Source organism: Aquila chrysaetos, chromosome 2 (genome assembly GCF_900496995.4).
Source record: "Aquila chrysaetos chrysaetos chromosome 2, bAquChr1.4, whole genome shotgun sequence".
Taxonomy (NCBI): Eukaryota; Metazoa; Chordata; class Aves; order Accipitriformes; family Accipitridae; genus Aquila; species Aquila chrysaetos.
In genome coordinates, this window is record NC_044005.1 from 62520334 (window position 1) to 62534763 (window position 14430).

At 40.7% G+C, this 14430-nt stretch overlaps 1 protein-coding gene across 9 annotated transcripts in view; it reads left to right on the plus strand.

Annotated features, from left to right (window-relative positions):
• The window catches only part of BVES (blood vessel epicardial substance), a 59421-nt gene that overhangs the window by 42255 nt on the left and 2736 nt on the right, over positions 1-14430 (plus strand). For 6 of the 9 annotated variants that reach the window (XM_030042158.2, XM_030042155.2, XM_030042166.2 and 3 more), the window contains 4 exons: positions 2633-2820; positions 3779-3887; positions 5865-6032; positions 9246-9387. In XM_030042158.2, coding sequence (XP_029898018.1) covers positions 2633-2820; positions 3779-3887; positions 5865-6032; positions 9246-9387 — 607 coding nt within the window. The other 3 variants (XR_003927482.2, XM_030042176.2, XM_030042190.1) reach the window with 3 other exon arrangements.

Consider the following 14430-nt stretch of genomic DNA (forward strand, 5'->3'; position numbering starts at 1 on the left):
CCTGGTGGACAAGTTGAACCAGCAATGTGCTCTTGTGACAAAGAGAGGCAACAGTATCCTGGGCTCCATTAGGAAAAGCATTGCCAGCAGGTTGGGGGAGGTGGTCCTTCCCCTGTTCAGCACTGGTGAGACGTATCTGGAGTGCTGGGTCCGGATCTGGGCTTTTCCAGTAGAAGAGAGATCTGGACTTACTGGAGAAAGTCCCACGAAGGGCCGTGAAGATGATTAGGGACTGGAGCATCTCTCCTGTGAGGAGAGCCAGGACTGTTCAGCTTGGAGAAGAGAAGGCTCGGGGGGATCTTACCAATGTGTATAAATACCTGAAGCGGGGGTGCAAAGAGGATGGAGCCAGGCTCTTTTCAGTGGTGCCTGGTGGCAGGACAGGAGGCTCCGTCTGAACATCAGGGAACACTTTTTTACTGTGAGGGTGACCAAGTGCTGGCACTGCTTGCCCAGAGATGTTGTGAGTCTCCATCCTTGGGAATATTCAAAAGCTGTCTGGACATGGTCCTGCACAACCTTCCTCTAGGTGACCCTGCCTGAGCAGGGGATGGACCAGATGACTTCCAGAGGTCCCTTCCAACCTCAACCATGCTAGGATTCTGTGACTTTATTGTTAATCTTGTCTGAATGCTTATATTCTAGCCCTCCTCGATCCTGATACCATTTCTGGGGCAGAGGTGAATTTATAGGAGGAGGCAGACATGTTACAAAATTAGGATACAGTAATGAAATAGATCCATTTAGATGTTTTGAGGAGGCAGCAATTCACGTTTTATTGAAGCTTATGTATGGACAGATCAAAAAAATCAAACAAACTGAATGCTTTAATACAGTTGTGGGTGGTAAATGTACGCAGATACTGTATACAAAGTTAACAGTAAGTTTGGCTATGTGTAAGGAAAAGAAAGTTTTCAGGAGCTCTTTCACAAGAATTTTACATCTTAAGTCCTTGGAAACAGGTATTGGTGTGTGTTTCACATGGAGCCTCCATAAAAACCTCAGTGGTTCATAAACTTGCTTTCAGTTTTCATGGTTTGAGGCTGTCTGGGTAAAAAGTGAAGTCTGCAGGTTTGGGATATCCTTTTGTTGGGCTTTTTTTGAAATTTAAAGGCTGAGAAGTCACAAAATGGTAACAATAAGGTCACATAAGCAGCCTTCTCTCTCCTGTTTAGGAATTTAATAATGAATTGTATACTGTTTCTGTGAGATTAACCCACCATCTCTACCCATTGGATTGTCACTTCCAGAGTGATTCCCATGGTATTCAGCAGCCGGTATGTGGGATGGACCACATCCAGTGGTTGAGACTGTCTGTAGAATACTCCAAATATGGTTCCACAAATCTAGAACATTTCTGCTTCAGCTCAATTTGTTCTATATTTAAATAAACTTGAAATGTAGCAAGACCTTCTCAGTTTTCCAAAACCTTTTTGCTATGCTTGATTTAGTGTTTTACACACACATGTAATTCTTCCAAGAAGAGCTCAGGGAGGATTTTTGATGTGGAATACATGTATCTCTTAGAGGGTAAAGACTAGTATTTTCACCCTAAAATGCTTTCCTGAGGAGGTAGTGGGTACCTGACAGTTTGAAGCCCTCATGAGCCTCAGACAGCCTGGGGCCTCCCACGGTCATTCTGGATTCCCTACCTCCTCCAGCCACAAGGTGACTAGAAGTTTCTTGATTCCCACTGTTGGCTACCATCAGCTGAAAAGTGACTCCTGGACTCCTATGCTGTGACCTTCTCTCCTCCCCTGTTCTTAATATTGAAATACAAAAAAATCTAGAAAATTGCGTAAACTTGGCATATTCTCATTTGAAGTGGTGACTTTTTCTTCTTTCCTGCCTTTTTTCTTGGTTGCTTTTCCTTATTCTCTGTTCTGTGTATATTTTATCTTTTCATTATCTGATGCTTACCATTCTAATTTGTTTTCCTCCCAGCAAATATGCAGGCTTTGTTCAGGCTGCCTCTGCTTTCAGGGAGGCGGGGACACTGTCTCATTCCCTGCTGCCTTCATTCAGGAAAGACTTCTAGGCTTGGGATTTCAGCCAACATCCTTTCCCTCATTGCCGCTGCCTGAGTTTGGGTGGGCTCCTAGATGTGGGATGTTCAGCTGGCAATGTTTTTTTTTTTCCTCCTTCATCACATGTGGTTTCAATATGATGGGTTTGTTTTTCAGGACTTGCTTTTCTACTGCAAGTAAGCTAAGAAGCTCAGGGATGAAAGGAGCTCCCAGGAGAGCCTGAGAGATGGCCAGAATGAGGTGTGCATGTGGTGTGAAAAATGCAGGCAACCTCATTTTTTTGTGTAATTCTGGCCCAAGTCCTATTTGCTGTTACATCAACAGAAGTCTCAGAAGACAACTTGTGTCTGATTTAATGTGCCACTTGGATGGAACAGCATTCTAAAGCACCAGTGTGCTAGCCTGGCTAATTTTAGATAAGGTTTTGGTCACCCTGTCATAGGCAGTGTTTGTGGATAGATGTCACACATATACCACTTCTTTCCTTGCCTAAACATAACAAAGACACATGTTCCTCAAATGTAGCAACTAAAGCATGTGTGCAGTCTTACCCTTTTTAAACTAATGCATCTGTATTTATTATGTCTTTTGTTTTTGCATTCTAGATCAAGATAGAGAAGGAGCTTAGCAGCCTCTACAGGAGAATGTTTGAACCTCTCCATGTGCCTCCAGAGCTCTTCCAAAGACTGACTGGACAATTCTGCAACATTCAGACTTTAAAGACAGGTCAAGCCTATGCTGCAGAAGATAAAACATCAGTTGATGATAGGCTAAGCATCCTGCTGAAGGGGAAGTAGGTTCTATAAAGCTTGGGGACAGTCTTATGCTTTGTGTGATGGCTGAATAGATTAGAAAGTTGTTGGGGTTTTTGTTGGCTTTTTAAATGTTTTTGTCTGTAGCACATTATAGTCTATAGCCGAATAGTCTGTAGGGATAGACTATTTTGTGACACTGTTTTCAAATGGCAGTGATGTCTCTTACGGGCAGCATATTATGTCTCTACTGGTGTGTGTAGCTGCGTGGATTTTAGTGGGACTTATATTTGTATAATATCAAAGGCAGTGTCTTCCAGAACAAGCAAGAGATTTGTTTGAGTCTTAGATATCTAAGTCCTCTTCTCAGTGCATTCTCAGGTTTTAAGGTTTAAAAATATTGTGCATGAGGGAAGGAAAAAATATTCCTCCAGTAGACTTTGAAACAACAGGCCTATTGGAATTGATTCATTGCACACGTACATGCAAGCGGAGAGGGGCAGGTGTAGTGCCCAGAGGCTGACAGGACCCAGATGAGAAGGGGTAAAATAAATGCCTATGGCCAGGCTGTAATCTTGAAGCTCTTCCTAAGTTCTGGCCAATATTTTAAACAGTTTCTGTTGATAGCAACAGTCATGTCAGGCTTCATTGTTTTTCTCTGAAGTCACTAGCTGCTCATTACTGCAAAGCCAGTTATGTAAAGGAAACCTGATTCTGGTCTGGCTGTATAGCATAACCCTGCAGACCTTTTTCACTTTGAATAGCGGCGTTTTGAGGATATGCACCATGCTCGGCAACTTGAATTGGCTGGCAGCCTGTTCTGCTTGGAAGTGATGGAGGTTTAGGCAGAAAACAGGGTAGCTCTGGGGCTGAAATTCCAGAAGATTAACATATTTTTGCCTGTTGCCTACTGCTTTACCTTTGTCAATAATCATATCCAAATTATATTAATCAACCTCCATGACTTTAAAATGTTGTTTCATATATTTTTATTTCCAGAATGAAGGTGTCTTATCGAGGGCATTTTCTGCATAATATTTACCCCTGTGCCTTTATAGATTCTCCTGAATTTCGATCAACACAGATGAACCGGGGTGAGAAATTCCAGGTATACTTTGGTTTAAATGTCACTGGACATGAGCTGATGAGATCGTTAAAAAGCAGAGTATGAATTTGATCAACAGTGAACTATTTGGCTTGCATTATTTTGCTAGCTTTCTAGTACTGGTGTTTCATGATGGACCACATCAAGAATTACTCTTAAAATTAAATGCTGCAAAACAGGATTATGATGATGTTCACTGAGCGGTCTGGTTTTTGCTATTCTGTTCACTTTTACTGTTTCCTAGTGTATTTTGTGTTAAGAGATTATTCAGGACAAATAATTTAAGAGATAGCTTTACTGGAAGAAGAGATGATGTAAGCAATCTCATCACTGGTTCAAAACCAGAAAAGGCAAAATAATTATTGTAATATTTGGTGTTACTAAAATGAAAGACTAAAAATTCAGGCACTAGTAGTTTGAAACTGGTATTTATCTAAACATAGTAATGCTTCTGTCATTCTGAAAGTTGTTAAAGCAACGTAAGCTGAAAGAGATCACAGTATTTTGAATAAAAATATTCACACGGGGAGCAATAAGGGTATATGTCTCTAGCAGTGTAATTATGCTAGTACATTAAAGGATATATTATACCATAGCACGTGGAAAAAAATGCTGTTAGAGAAGGTTTTTTCCCCATAGTGCTGAAATGGCTATTTTGCTACCTCTTACTTGGTGTTCTTTAACTGGGTATGTGTAATAATGACCGGGCTGTGGCTGACTGGGTACATCCACACTGATAACCTGGCAGAAGGGGAGGGAAGGAGAGCAATGTAGACTCTAAAATCAGTGATTGATGTCATATGTTCCAGTCAAATACTAGGCTTAACGCCAAGGAGAGAGAATTGTCCAGATGTATTCATTTTGCAGCAGCGAGGCGTCCTGCAGCGCGGCCGCCCTCTTGGCGCAGCCTGTTTCTCTCGTAAGCGACTGGATATGAATCGGTCCCTCTGAAGGGAAAAGGCTCATGCCTCAACTTCTGCCTGCCTTAAAAAGTGTTGTAATCTGGCACGGCGTACGTCCTTCACTCGTGAGTTCTGCTTGTTGCTGCCATGTAAACACTCTCAGCGTTGCCATTGCAAGAGGACACGGATTCAATCTTAAGGACCCCATCTGCTGGCAACGCTGGCAAATTCTTCCTCAGCCTGTGTGCTTATATTGCAGGCTGTGAAGTCAAAATCCACGGATACGTGACTGTTTCCCATTATTTCTTAGGCTTTATATATTTTTAATTTTTCAGGAGGTAACGTTAGCTTGTAATAGCAGAAAGCACCTGATTTCTTCGTCGATGCCTGCCTTTCCCTTGCAAAACAGGCCGTTGGGTATGAGCGAGCGGGGCAGGTTTCGGTGTGCCGTTGCCCTCTGCCGGCACAGGGGCACGAACCTGGCGGGTCCAGCCTCCCTGGAGAGGGTATAAGCCCCTCTGGAACTAGCGGTAGCTGAATTATCAGTAACTGAGCAAACGGAGCCTTACCTCAACTGTTAGAAGGTGGTAGTTGTGCGATCAGCAGGGCTGACAGTGAAGAGAGAAAGATGAAAATATGTTTTTCAAAATCACTAAAAACTCTTTGATGGAGTAAATAAACCTTTGGATTATACCAGTTGTTCCTGTTTGGTGACAGTGACATAAAATAAAACCAAGTGACATGTAGGCATATTGGGATGCAAGCAGTGTCATCACTGCAGGACTGACTTTATTTGTAAATCTCTAACATAAATGCTTTTACAGTTTGGGAACTTATGAGAGATTTTCCCCTAGTATCTCCCCCCAGGTTTTCTGAAAAACAAACTGGCTGTGCTTATCAGTTAAAAATATGATGATAATAAATATCTGAGATGTTTTATATTTGTAAATATCGCGTTCTGAGGGATACTGAAAAGTTTTTTTGCTTTAAGAGTTATTTTAAGTGGAGGCACAAATAACATGGTATCACTTATTTTAAAGAAAAGAGAAGTGCTAATTCTGAGCATGTATTTTCTCAGGTCACCATTATCGCAGATGATAACTGCAAGTTCCTGTGCTGGTCCAGGGAAAGGCTGACTTACTTTCTGGAATCTGAGCCATTTCTTTATGAGATCTTTAAGTATCTTATTGGCAAAGATATTACAAATAAACTCTATTCATTGAATGACCCAACCTTAAATGACAAGGTAAGCAACTGAAGTTTCATTTGGGAATTTTACTCCCCCACACAAATGTATTGTTACTTCAATTTTAAATCCTCTTAAAGCACCTTTTTTTAACTTGCTGGTATCAGCTGCTGAATTCACACTCTTTGCCTTTTAGTGCCAAAGTACAACGTTTTTGTCGAAGCAATATTGGTTAAAGTTAGCACAGTAATGTGCAAGAAAGATGAATAACTGAGATTCAGAAGTGATCAGTAGCACAAGTATTTCTAGCCAACTGGTAGACATGATGGCCAGTAGCTAAAAAGGTGCTTCTCCCTGGGTATCCTTTCTCATTAACAAATGGGTGCCTTTATACAAAGAAGCTTCAGGGTTTTTTCTTATAGAATTTGCTTGCTAGGGTCAAACAACTGGGTAACACTTATTGCCAAGAAGAGTAATTTCAACATGTGTTTGAGGGTTGCAAATACAAAAAAAAAAAGAACATTAGGTTGATACAATGTAGTTAGTGGAAGGAGGCATGAAATACATATAAAATATAAATAAATATAAAATATTCAGTGGTCTGAATATAACTTATTCTTCTTTGCATGTAGAGGGAGTGTGTTTTAGGTGTCACAGCAAGTGGTCTGGGTGTAGTCATGGATATATTGATTATCTTGTTTTACTTTCATTTTGTGTCCTTACTTAGTTACATGGCTTTTCAAGATTTGGACTGTAACTTGGCTGCTGGTGGGTTTTTTTATTATTTATGTAGTGGCTGTAAGGTTCTCATATATAATTTATTTGAAGAACTTTCACCATCATTTATGAAAAGCTTTATAATTTTATAATACAGTATTTTCGTATTCTGTCTGTATTTATTTAACTCACTAACTCAGAGCAAAAATCTTTGTCATCAGATTGCCCATGAATATCTCATATATAGGTTAAATAGTTACTTCTGCAAAGTTGTGAATTTACTAGAAAATGATCCAAAAGGAATGACTGCAACTATACAACGGACTTCAACAGGCTAAACTTGTAATGTCTTTTTGGCTAATTAGGCATTGTAAGTTTTCTCAATTTTGTACTGGCTATAGAAAGAGAAAAGAAAGAATTGCTGGAGAAACAATTTAACAGCAATAAAGCACTGCTTATTCTGCCTTCTGGTCAATGAAATAGAGGATTACACTGTCCTGTAATGAGATCCTCAAAACTATTTCAGATCACTGTTTTCATCTTACTAATCCAGTAAGATAAAAATGATCTAGCAGGAATGTACCATCTATAAAATACATCTTAAAAATTATGTGATTAAAGCTGCTTTTTAAAAAAACAAAAACAAAACCAAAAAAGAATTACGGGGGAGTCTTCTGTATTAAAACCCACATCTACATAGACAGTAAGTTATTTCTGGAGTATGGCATCTGAAAGGAACGTGTAGCAACATGCCTCCTGTGTGTGCATTCAGACTGCCTCTCCCGGGAGACTGCTGTTCTCCACACTCCTTCTCACCTTGCTCTTTTTCCCCTCTTTTTTCCTCTTTCTTCTTTTTTCTCTTTTTTTTTTCTGTTTTCCTTTTTGCTCTTTTCTATTGTCTATTTTATTTTCCTTTTTTCTTTCCTTTTTCCTTCCCTCATTTTCTTTTTTCACACATGGATGACAGCATTAGGGTGTCATGCCTAGTATACAGAGTCATCTGCCACAAACTTGTGCTGCTGACTTCTGGCACTGTAGAGCTTCAGCACTAGTATAAATATTTGTTGAAATGGAAGTATGATGAAGTACTCATTGTAATGTTGTAATTGGTGGTTTTTAAGTGAAAGGTCCTTATCATACCTTTTACGTATTAAAAAAACCACCAAGCTTTGCCCCTCTGTTGACTTAACATCTGCACACTTTAACTTCAGTTTGTACCAACTCTATTTTTAGTGACAGTAATCACATGAATTTAAAATTATTGTAACTTTTATCAAAGTAACTTTTGAAAATGTATGTTATAAAAATTAAGAGTGAGCATTTGGGAGATTTTGTAGTACCTTTTTATTCTTCCTCAAATGCAAATCCTGTTGCACAAGCCCTTCCTACAAAACATAGGACAAGAAATGTCTATCAAGTAAATTCTTCATTTCCCCATTGCCAGCACCCTATGGGCATGTCACTTCTCACAGGCTTCATTGTCAACTATATACATTATCGGTGTCTTTAATGCATTTTAGCTGGAGACAATCTCAACAGAAAATTTTGTAGTTGACTTCTGTACACAGGGGATGTACAAGAGGACAACTAAAACAAATTCAGTATAGATTATTCATAGTCAAGATGGTAGTAAGAAGATAAGAATATCAATTCATTGTATATTGGAAAACAGAAAAGTATCTATTTATTTGTAAGGAACATTGTGATTTTCTCCTACCTAAGGAGATGTTTCACTACTGTTGGGAAAACAGTCATTCCTCTCCACATGAAATAGGATGCTAATTCCTGACTTTTAAAGTTCAGTAAAGTGGAGTTATCCATTACTCTTTTGTCATTGGTAACTACCTTTCACATACACCTAAAATAGCATTCTGACTTGCAGTAATACCTAACAAGGAACAATGTATCATTTGATATAAATATTACAGCACAAAGACTTCTCAGGAAGACTACTCAAAGCAAATGGAAGCTCCTAAGACCATTTGACAGGCAGAGGATAATGTTCATGTGATGCATTTAATCTGCCTTCAGCAAAAATCAAGAGCCAAATGATCATCTACTACGAGCAAATGACATTCACTGTTTTCTAACATGATGAAATGAAAAGCCAGGAAAGTGAACATGTTTCTGTTAAGATATAAATTGCTAAACTCTGTATAACATGCTGTCTTGTTTAGCAAGGGGCACCAGGCTCATCATAAAGGCTGTATTTAATTGCAGAGCATCATACCTGAATAATGAATTACCAAATAATAAATATTAACCTTTCTGTAGGAAAATATAAAAAAAATCCAGTGCAAAACAAAATTAAAATTGAATAATTAATCTGAGGTTTCATGCTTGTCAATGTTCTAATTCCAATATATTACTGGCATCTTCTCTTTTCATTTAAATCAATTTACACTGCATAGAATCTTCTGCTCTAACCAGTTTCTTGATTCATGAATAGTCACAGCTGAGACCAGAGCACCTGCTACAGAGGAGATAGTTATTTTCCATTTTTATTTTAATTTACTTGATACCTTTTTTAAAATAATAATTATTATTCCTTTTTAGGCTTCAAAAAAGATTGATCGGCAGCCTAGTCTTTGCTCACAGCTCTCTGTGATGCAGATGAGAAACAGTATAGCCAGTACCAGTGACAGTGAGGATGGTTTGCAGATGTTTCTTCGCGGGACTTCCTCTGCATCGTCTCTTCGTGAGTGCTCAAAATAGTTCATGCCAGTTTTGAACACAGCTTGGTTGATCATAAGAGGTGATTGTAGAACTCCTGTTGTCTTCAGTGGGAGCAGACTGTAGCTTTTTGGATGCTGCTGCACATCGACTAAGTGGAGGGACCTAACTGTAGGGAATTCGTAAGATACGTAAGGCTTTGTATGCTAACTGAAGCTATCTCATGTAGATACTGGCAAAACCCCAGCATGTATTGTGATAATTTTTGGCATAATGTGAATGTGTAGGCATAATACGGAATGTTTATAGCAATGGGGCAAAACTGTGAATGTACAATGCCTGTCACAGTATCTCCTTTGGTCTGTGACTGGTGCTTGTAGAAATGAAAAACCTAAACAAAACTTTTTCCGTCAGCAACTTGGTGCTCTGCATTTCCTCCTGAGATAGTTTGCATTGGCAGGGTTTGGAGAAATGTGGTGTACAAGCAATGTTTTGATGCCACCTGGAAAATCTCCAAATATCCTGTCAGGCTTTCCTCCCCTGTTCTTTGTATGACAGGAGTATTAGAGAGCAGATGAGATGAAGTGAGGGAAGAAACCAAGTCTGACCTTTTTGCTTCTATTCTTGGAATTTATTCCTTTATAGAAACCTTCTAAATGATTCTGTCTAGGCTATTGTTATTTTTTACTTTTAATTTTCCTGAATCTTAATTTCAACAGTAGCCTGAACTCTGCAAGCAGCTTTTGAACAAAAAAAACCAGAAGATGCTCAATTTTCTCATTTGACATAAGCTGTTAATTTAACAGAATTTAAAAGCATCATATAGGATTATTTATTTTTATTTGGGAAACATTATGCTTTAGCGATTAGAATTCAAATATATGAGGAAAAAAATTCACTGCCAGTTACTTATTATGGTTAAACTCTCTGCTAAGAAGAGAAGGTGATTGAAGTATTTGGAATTTCCGGTTTAATTATCTGTTCTGTATTGTGTTCCTCACAGTTCTCATCCAGGAACTCCTTCAGACTTGGAGGGCCTATCTGTTTTCAGTCCTTAACATTGGTATAGTCTGCATGCTCAGATAGGTGGAAGCAAAAACCCTGCTAGTGTTTCACCCTACTACAATGTTGAGGATGACAGCTGGGATAAAGTTTGATGAAAATTCCAGTGTTATTTTCTTTATTTCTCCTCTGTTCCCTGAAAGGACATTTAGAATCGCAGCACAGTTGAAGTTGGAAGGAACCTATGGAGATCATCTAGTCCAACCCCATGTTCAAAGCAGGGTCAGCTAGAGCAGGTTACTCAGGGCCATGTCCAGTTTGAATACTTCCAAGGTAGAAGATTTCACAACCACTCTGGGCAACCTGTTCCAGGGCCTTACCACCCTCACGGTGAAAAAGGTTTCCCTTATTGTAACTCGTGACTGTTGTCCTTTGTTCTGTAGTGCATGCCTCCGAGAAGAGTCTGGCTCTGTCTTCTTTATACCCTTCCATTAGGTAGCTGAAGACAGCAGTAACATCCCCTGAGAAGCTTCTGTCCATAAGGCTGAACACACCCAGTTCTTGCAGCCTCTCCGTGTACGTCTCGTGCTCCAGCCCCTGACCATCTTGGTTGCTCTCCACTGCACTCGCTCCAGTATGTCCATGTCTTTCTTGTATGGGGAAGCCCAAAACTGGACACAGCACTCCACATCCTGTCCCACAGGTGCCATATAGAGGGGATTAATCTCTTTCATTGACCTGCTGGCTATGCTCTTGCTAATATGGCCCAACATATGCTGCTAATATGGCCCAACACATGGATGGCCCTCTTCACTGCAGGGGCACTCTGCTGATTCATATTCCATTTTGTGTCCACCAGAACCCCCAGGCCTGTTTCTGCAAAGCTGCTTTCCAACCAGTTGATGCCCAGGCTGTACTGCTATGTAGGTTTGTTGTGTCCCAGGTGCAGGAATTTGCCTTTGTTGAACTTCATGTGGTTTCTGTAAGTTTTTTCTTCAGCCTCTGAAGGCCCGTTCTGACTAGCTGCCTTTTACCCTCTGGCCTATCAACAGTTTCCCTCACTACTTGGCTGTTGTCTATGAACTTGGTGGGAGTACACTCCATCCCATCATCCAGGTCATTAATGTATTGAACATTATAGGCCTTAGTATTGGCCCTCGAGGGATGCTGCTGCTAACCAACTGCCAGCTGGGTTTTGAACTGCTGTTCACCACCCTGTGAACTCAGCAGTCCAGCAAATTTTTTACCCAAGCTGTAGTCCATGTATCTAGTCCATTTCTCACCCATTTGGCTAGAAGGATTCTATGGCAGTCTGTGGAGGGCCATGCTACAGTCCAGGTAAACCACATCCACTGTACTCCCTCCATCCACAGAGCCCGTCATCTCACCACAGAAGGTGGTCAGACTGGTCAGGCACAATCTGCCCATGGTACATCCATGCTGGCTGTTCCCAGTCACCTTCCTGTCCTTCATGTGCTTGGACATGGCTTCCAGAAAGACGGGGTCCATAATCTTCCTGGGGACTGAGGTTAGGCTGATAGGCCAATAGTTCCCTGGATGCTCCTCCTTGCCCTTCTTGAAAATGGCCATGACATTTGCCTTTTTTTCTCTCCCCTGACTGCCATGACCTTTCCAAGATGATAGAGAGAGGTCTTGCAATTGCATCAGCCAACACTCAGCACCCTTGGATACAGCCCATGTGTTTCCAGAGTGTTGTGTTTGCCCTGTTGACTTAAGTGGTCCCTAACTCAGTCTGTCTTTCCTGTAAGTCAAGTAAGTATCGCTCTCCCCGTCTCTACCAGTAGTCTCAGAACTGGGAGGCCTCAAGACAAACCTGTAAAGTAAAAACTGAAGCAAAAAAGGTATTGAATATCTCAGCCTTTTCCATGTCCGTAGGTCCTGTGCCCCGCTGAACCATGGCCTCTGGGCCTGGTCTTCCTTTTGTTGCCAGTGTATTTGTAGAAGTCCTTCTTGTTGCCCTTCACTATATCCAGATCCAGCTGAGCTTTGGCTTTCCTAATTCCATCCCTGCATGCTTGGGTCATGTTTCTGTATTCCCCCCAAGCAGCTCATCCATGCTTCCACTTCATGTGTGTGTGTTTGAGCTCTCTCAGGACTTTCCCATTCATCTACGCCAGCCTACTACCATGCTTGCTCAACTTTCTGTACACTGGAATGGACTGTCCTTGTGTTTTGAGGAAGGTGTCCTTGAAGATCAACCATCTGTCCTCAGGTCCCTTTGCCCTTGCAGTCCATGTTGCCATGGGTTCCTGACAAGCAGATCCCTGAACAAGCCACAGTCCCTTGTCCTCAGGTCCAGGGTTGTAACTCTACTATTTGTCTTGCACACTTCTCAATATCTTAAACTCCACCAGCTCCTGGACACTGCAGCCAAGGTTACCATTAGCCTTCAGCTCCCTGATGGGTTCTTCCTTGTTCATCAGTGACAGGTCCAGCAGAGCACCTCTCCTAGTCAGCTCATCGATTGCTTCTGTGAAGAAATTATCTGGTACACTCTGCAGAAATCTCCTGGACTGCTTGCACCCAGCCCTGTTGCCTTTCCACCAGATACCGGGCTGGTTAAAGTTCCCCACGAGTACCAAGGCCTGCGATCGTGAGGCTTCATCGAGTTGTCTAAAGAAGGCTTCCATCTACATGCTCTTGATCGGGCAGCCTGTAGCAGTTACCTGCCATGAAGTTTCCTGTGTTGGTCTGTTCTCTGATCTTAACCCATAAGCTCTCGACTGGCTTTTCACCTGTTCCACGGCAAAGCTCCATGAAATTGAAGCCACTCCTTTGCATAGAGCATCCTTGGACAAAGTTGCACACTCAGAAGCCTGAAAGAAATTGTAAAAATGCGTTTCTGCAATCAGCTAGAATTAAAATTCTCTTTCAGGCTTAGCAGCAGAACACTGAGACCAGTATTTCAGCTTTGGGAGTAATCTAAATGCATGACATGTTCAGCTGTAATGACATTAATCCCTAAGATGCATCCATGCTTAGCACATACTTGATAAATACACTTTCCTCTGTTGTACTTTTCCTTGGTTTGTGTACCATATTTTCTGGTGTGTGGGGTGTACTTTCCCCAAAAGAGGGGTTTAAATGTCTTTTATGTTCCAAAATTGCTCAGTCCAACAGCAGTTGGTGAAGTTCATAGTGTCACTACCCCACTGGAAACAGTAGGTGTGGCAGCAGCCTCCCGAGCCCAATACTTCCCTTACTTCTGGGGGGGCAGAGGGGTTACCCATACAGCAGTCTATCATACACCTCGGGAAATACCGTCCTTTATTTCTTCTGTGCATTTTAATTAATGTGAAATTTCTGACTTCTGTAGAAGGCTGATAAAAATTCTTGCTGAAAGGTTACTTATCTCACTAAACTGTAACGCTTCAATCTTTCTTCTTGCCAAAATAGCTTGTTAGTTATTCCTGGGTACTGTCATTGCCAATGACAGGTTTGCTACCAAGGTGAGCTCTGCTTAAAGATTTATATTCAATTTGGATTGTGGCCATGTATGCACTTTTTTTCAGATCACAGGGAAAAGTGAACAAAAAAACTGCCATTTGTCTTCCCACTTGTTGTGTTTTCAAAAACTTTCTCCTGGGTGCCCTCAGTGCAGCAGTCAGGTTTTGGGTTTTTTTTTGGTCTGTTTTTTAAGTTTCAGTATGAGGTACATACTGAGGCATACTGTCCCAGTGCTGTTCCCCTGGATCCTCCTTCTGCAATCATGCATTCGTTTATTTAAAAAACCAACCAACCAACCAACCAACCAAAAACCACCCCCAAAACTCCAGAAGATTTAGTGAGGAACATATGGAAATGACAAACTTTTTAATTTTTTTTAATTGGAAGGAGAAATTAGTAAGAGAAACTTATCTGTACAGGAGCTCTACCGGAATACTGTCTTGCCATTGCTAGGTGATCAATTGTTCTGTGGACAAAAGCTTCCCATTACAAATAAGATATTTGACTACAACAATACAAATAAGTTTTATTTACCTAATTTCCATATTCTTGAAAAATTGAACATTTATATTTTTGTATAATCTAAAATTTTTAAATG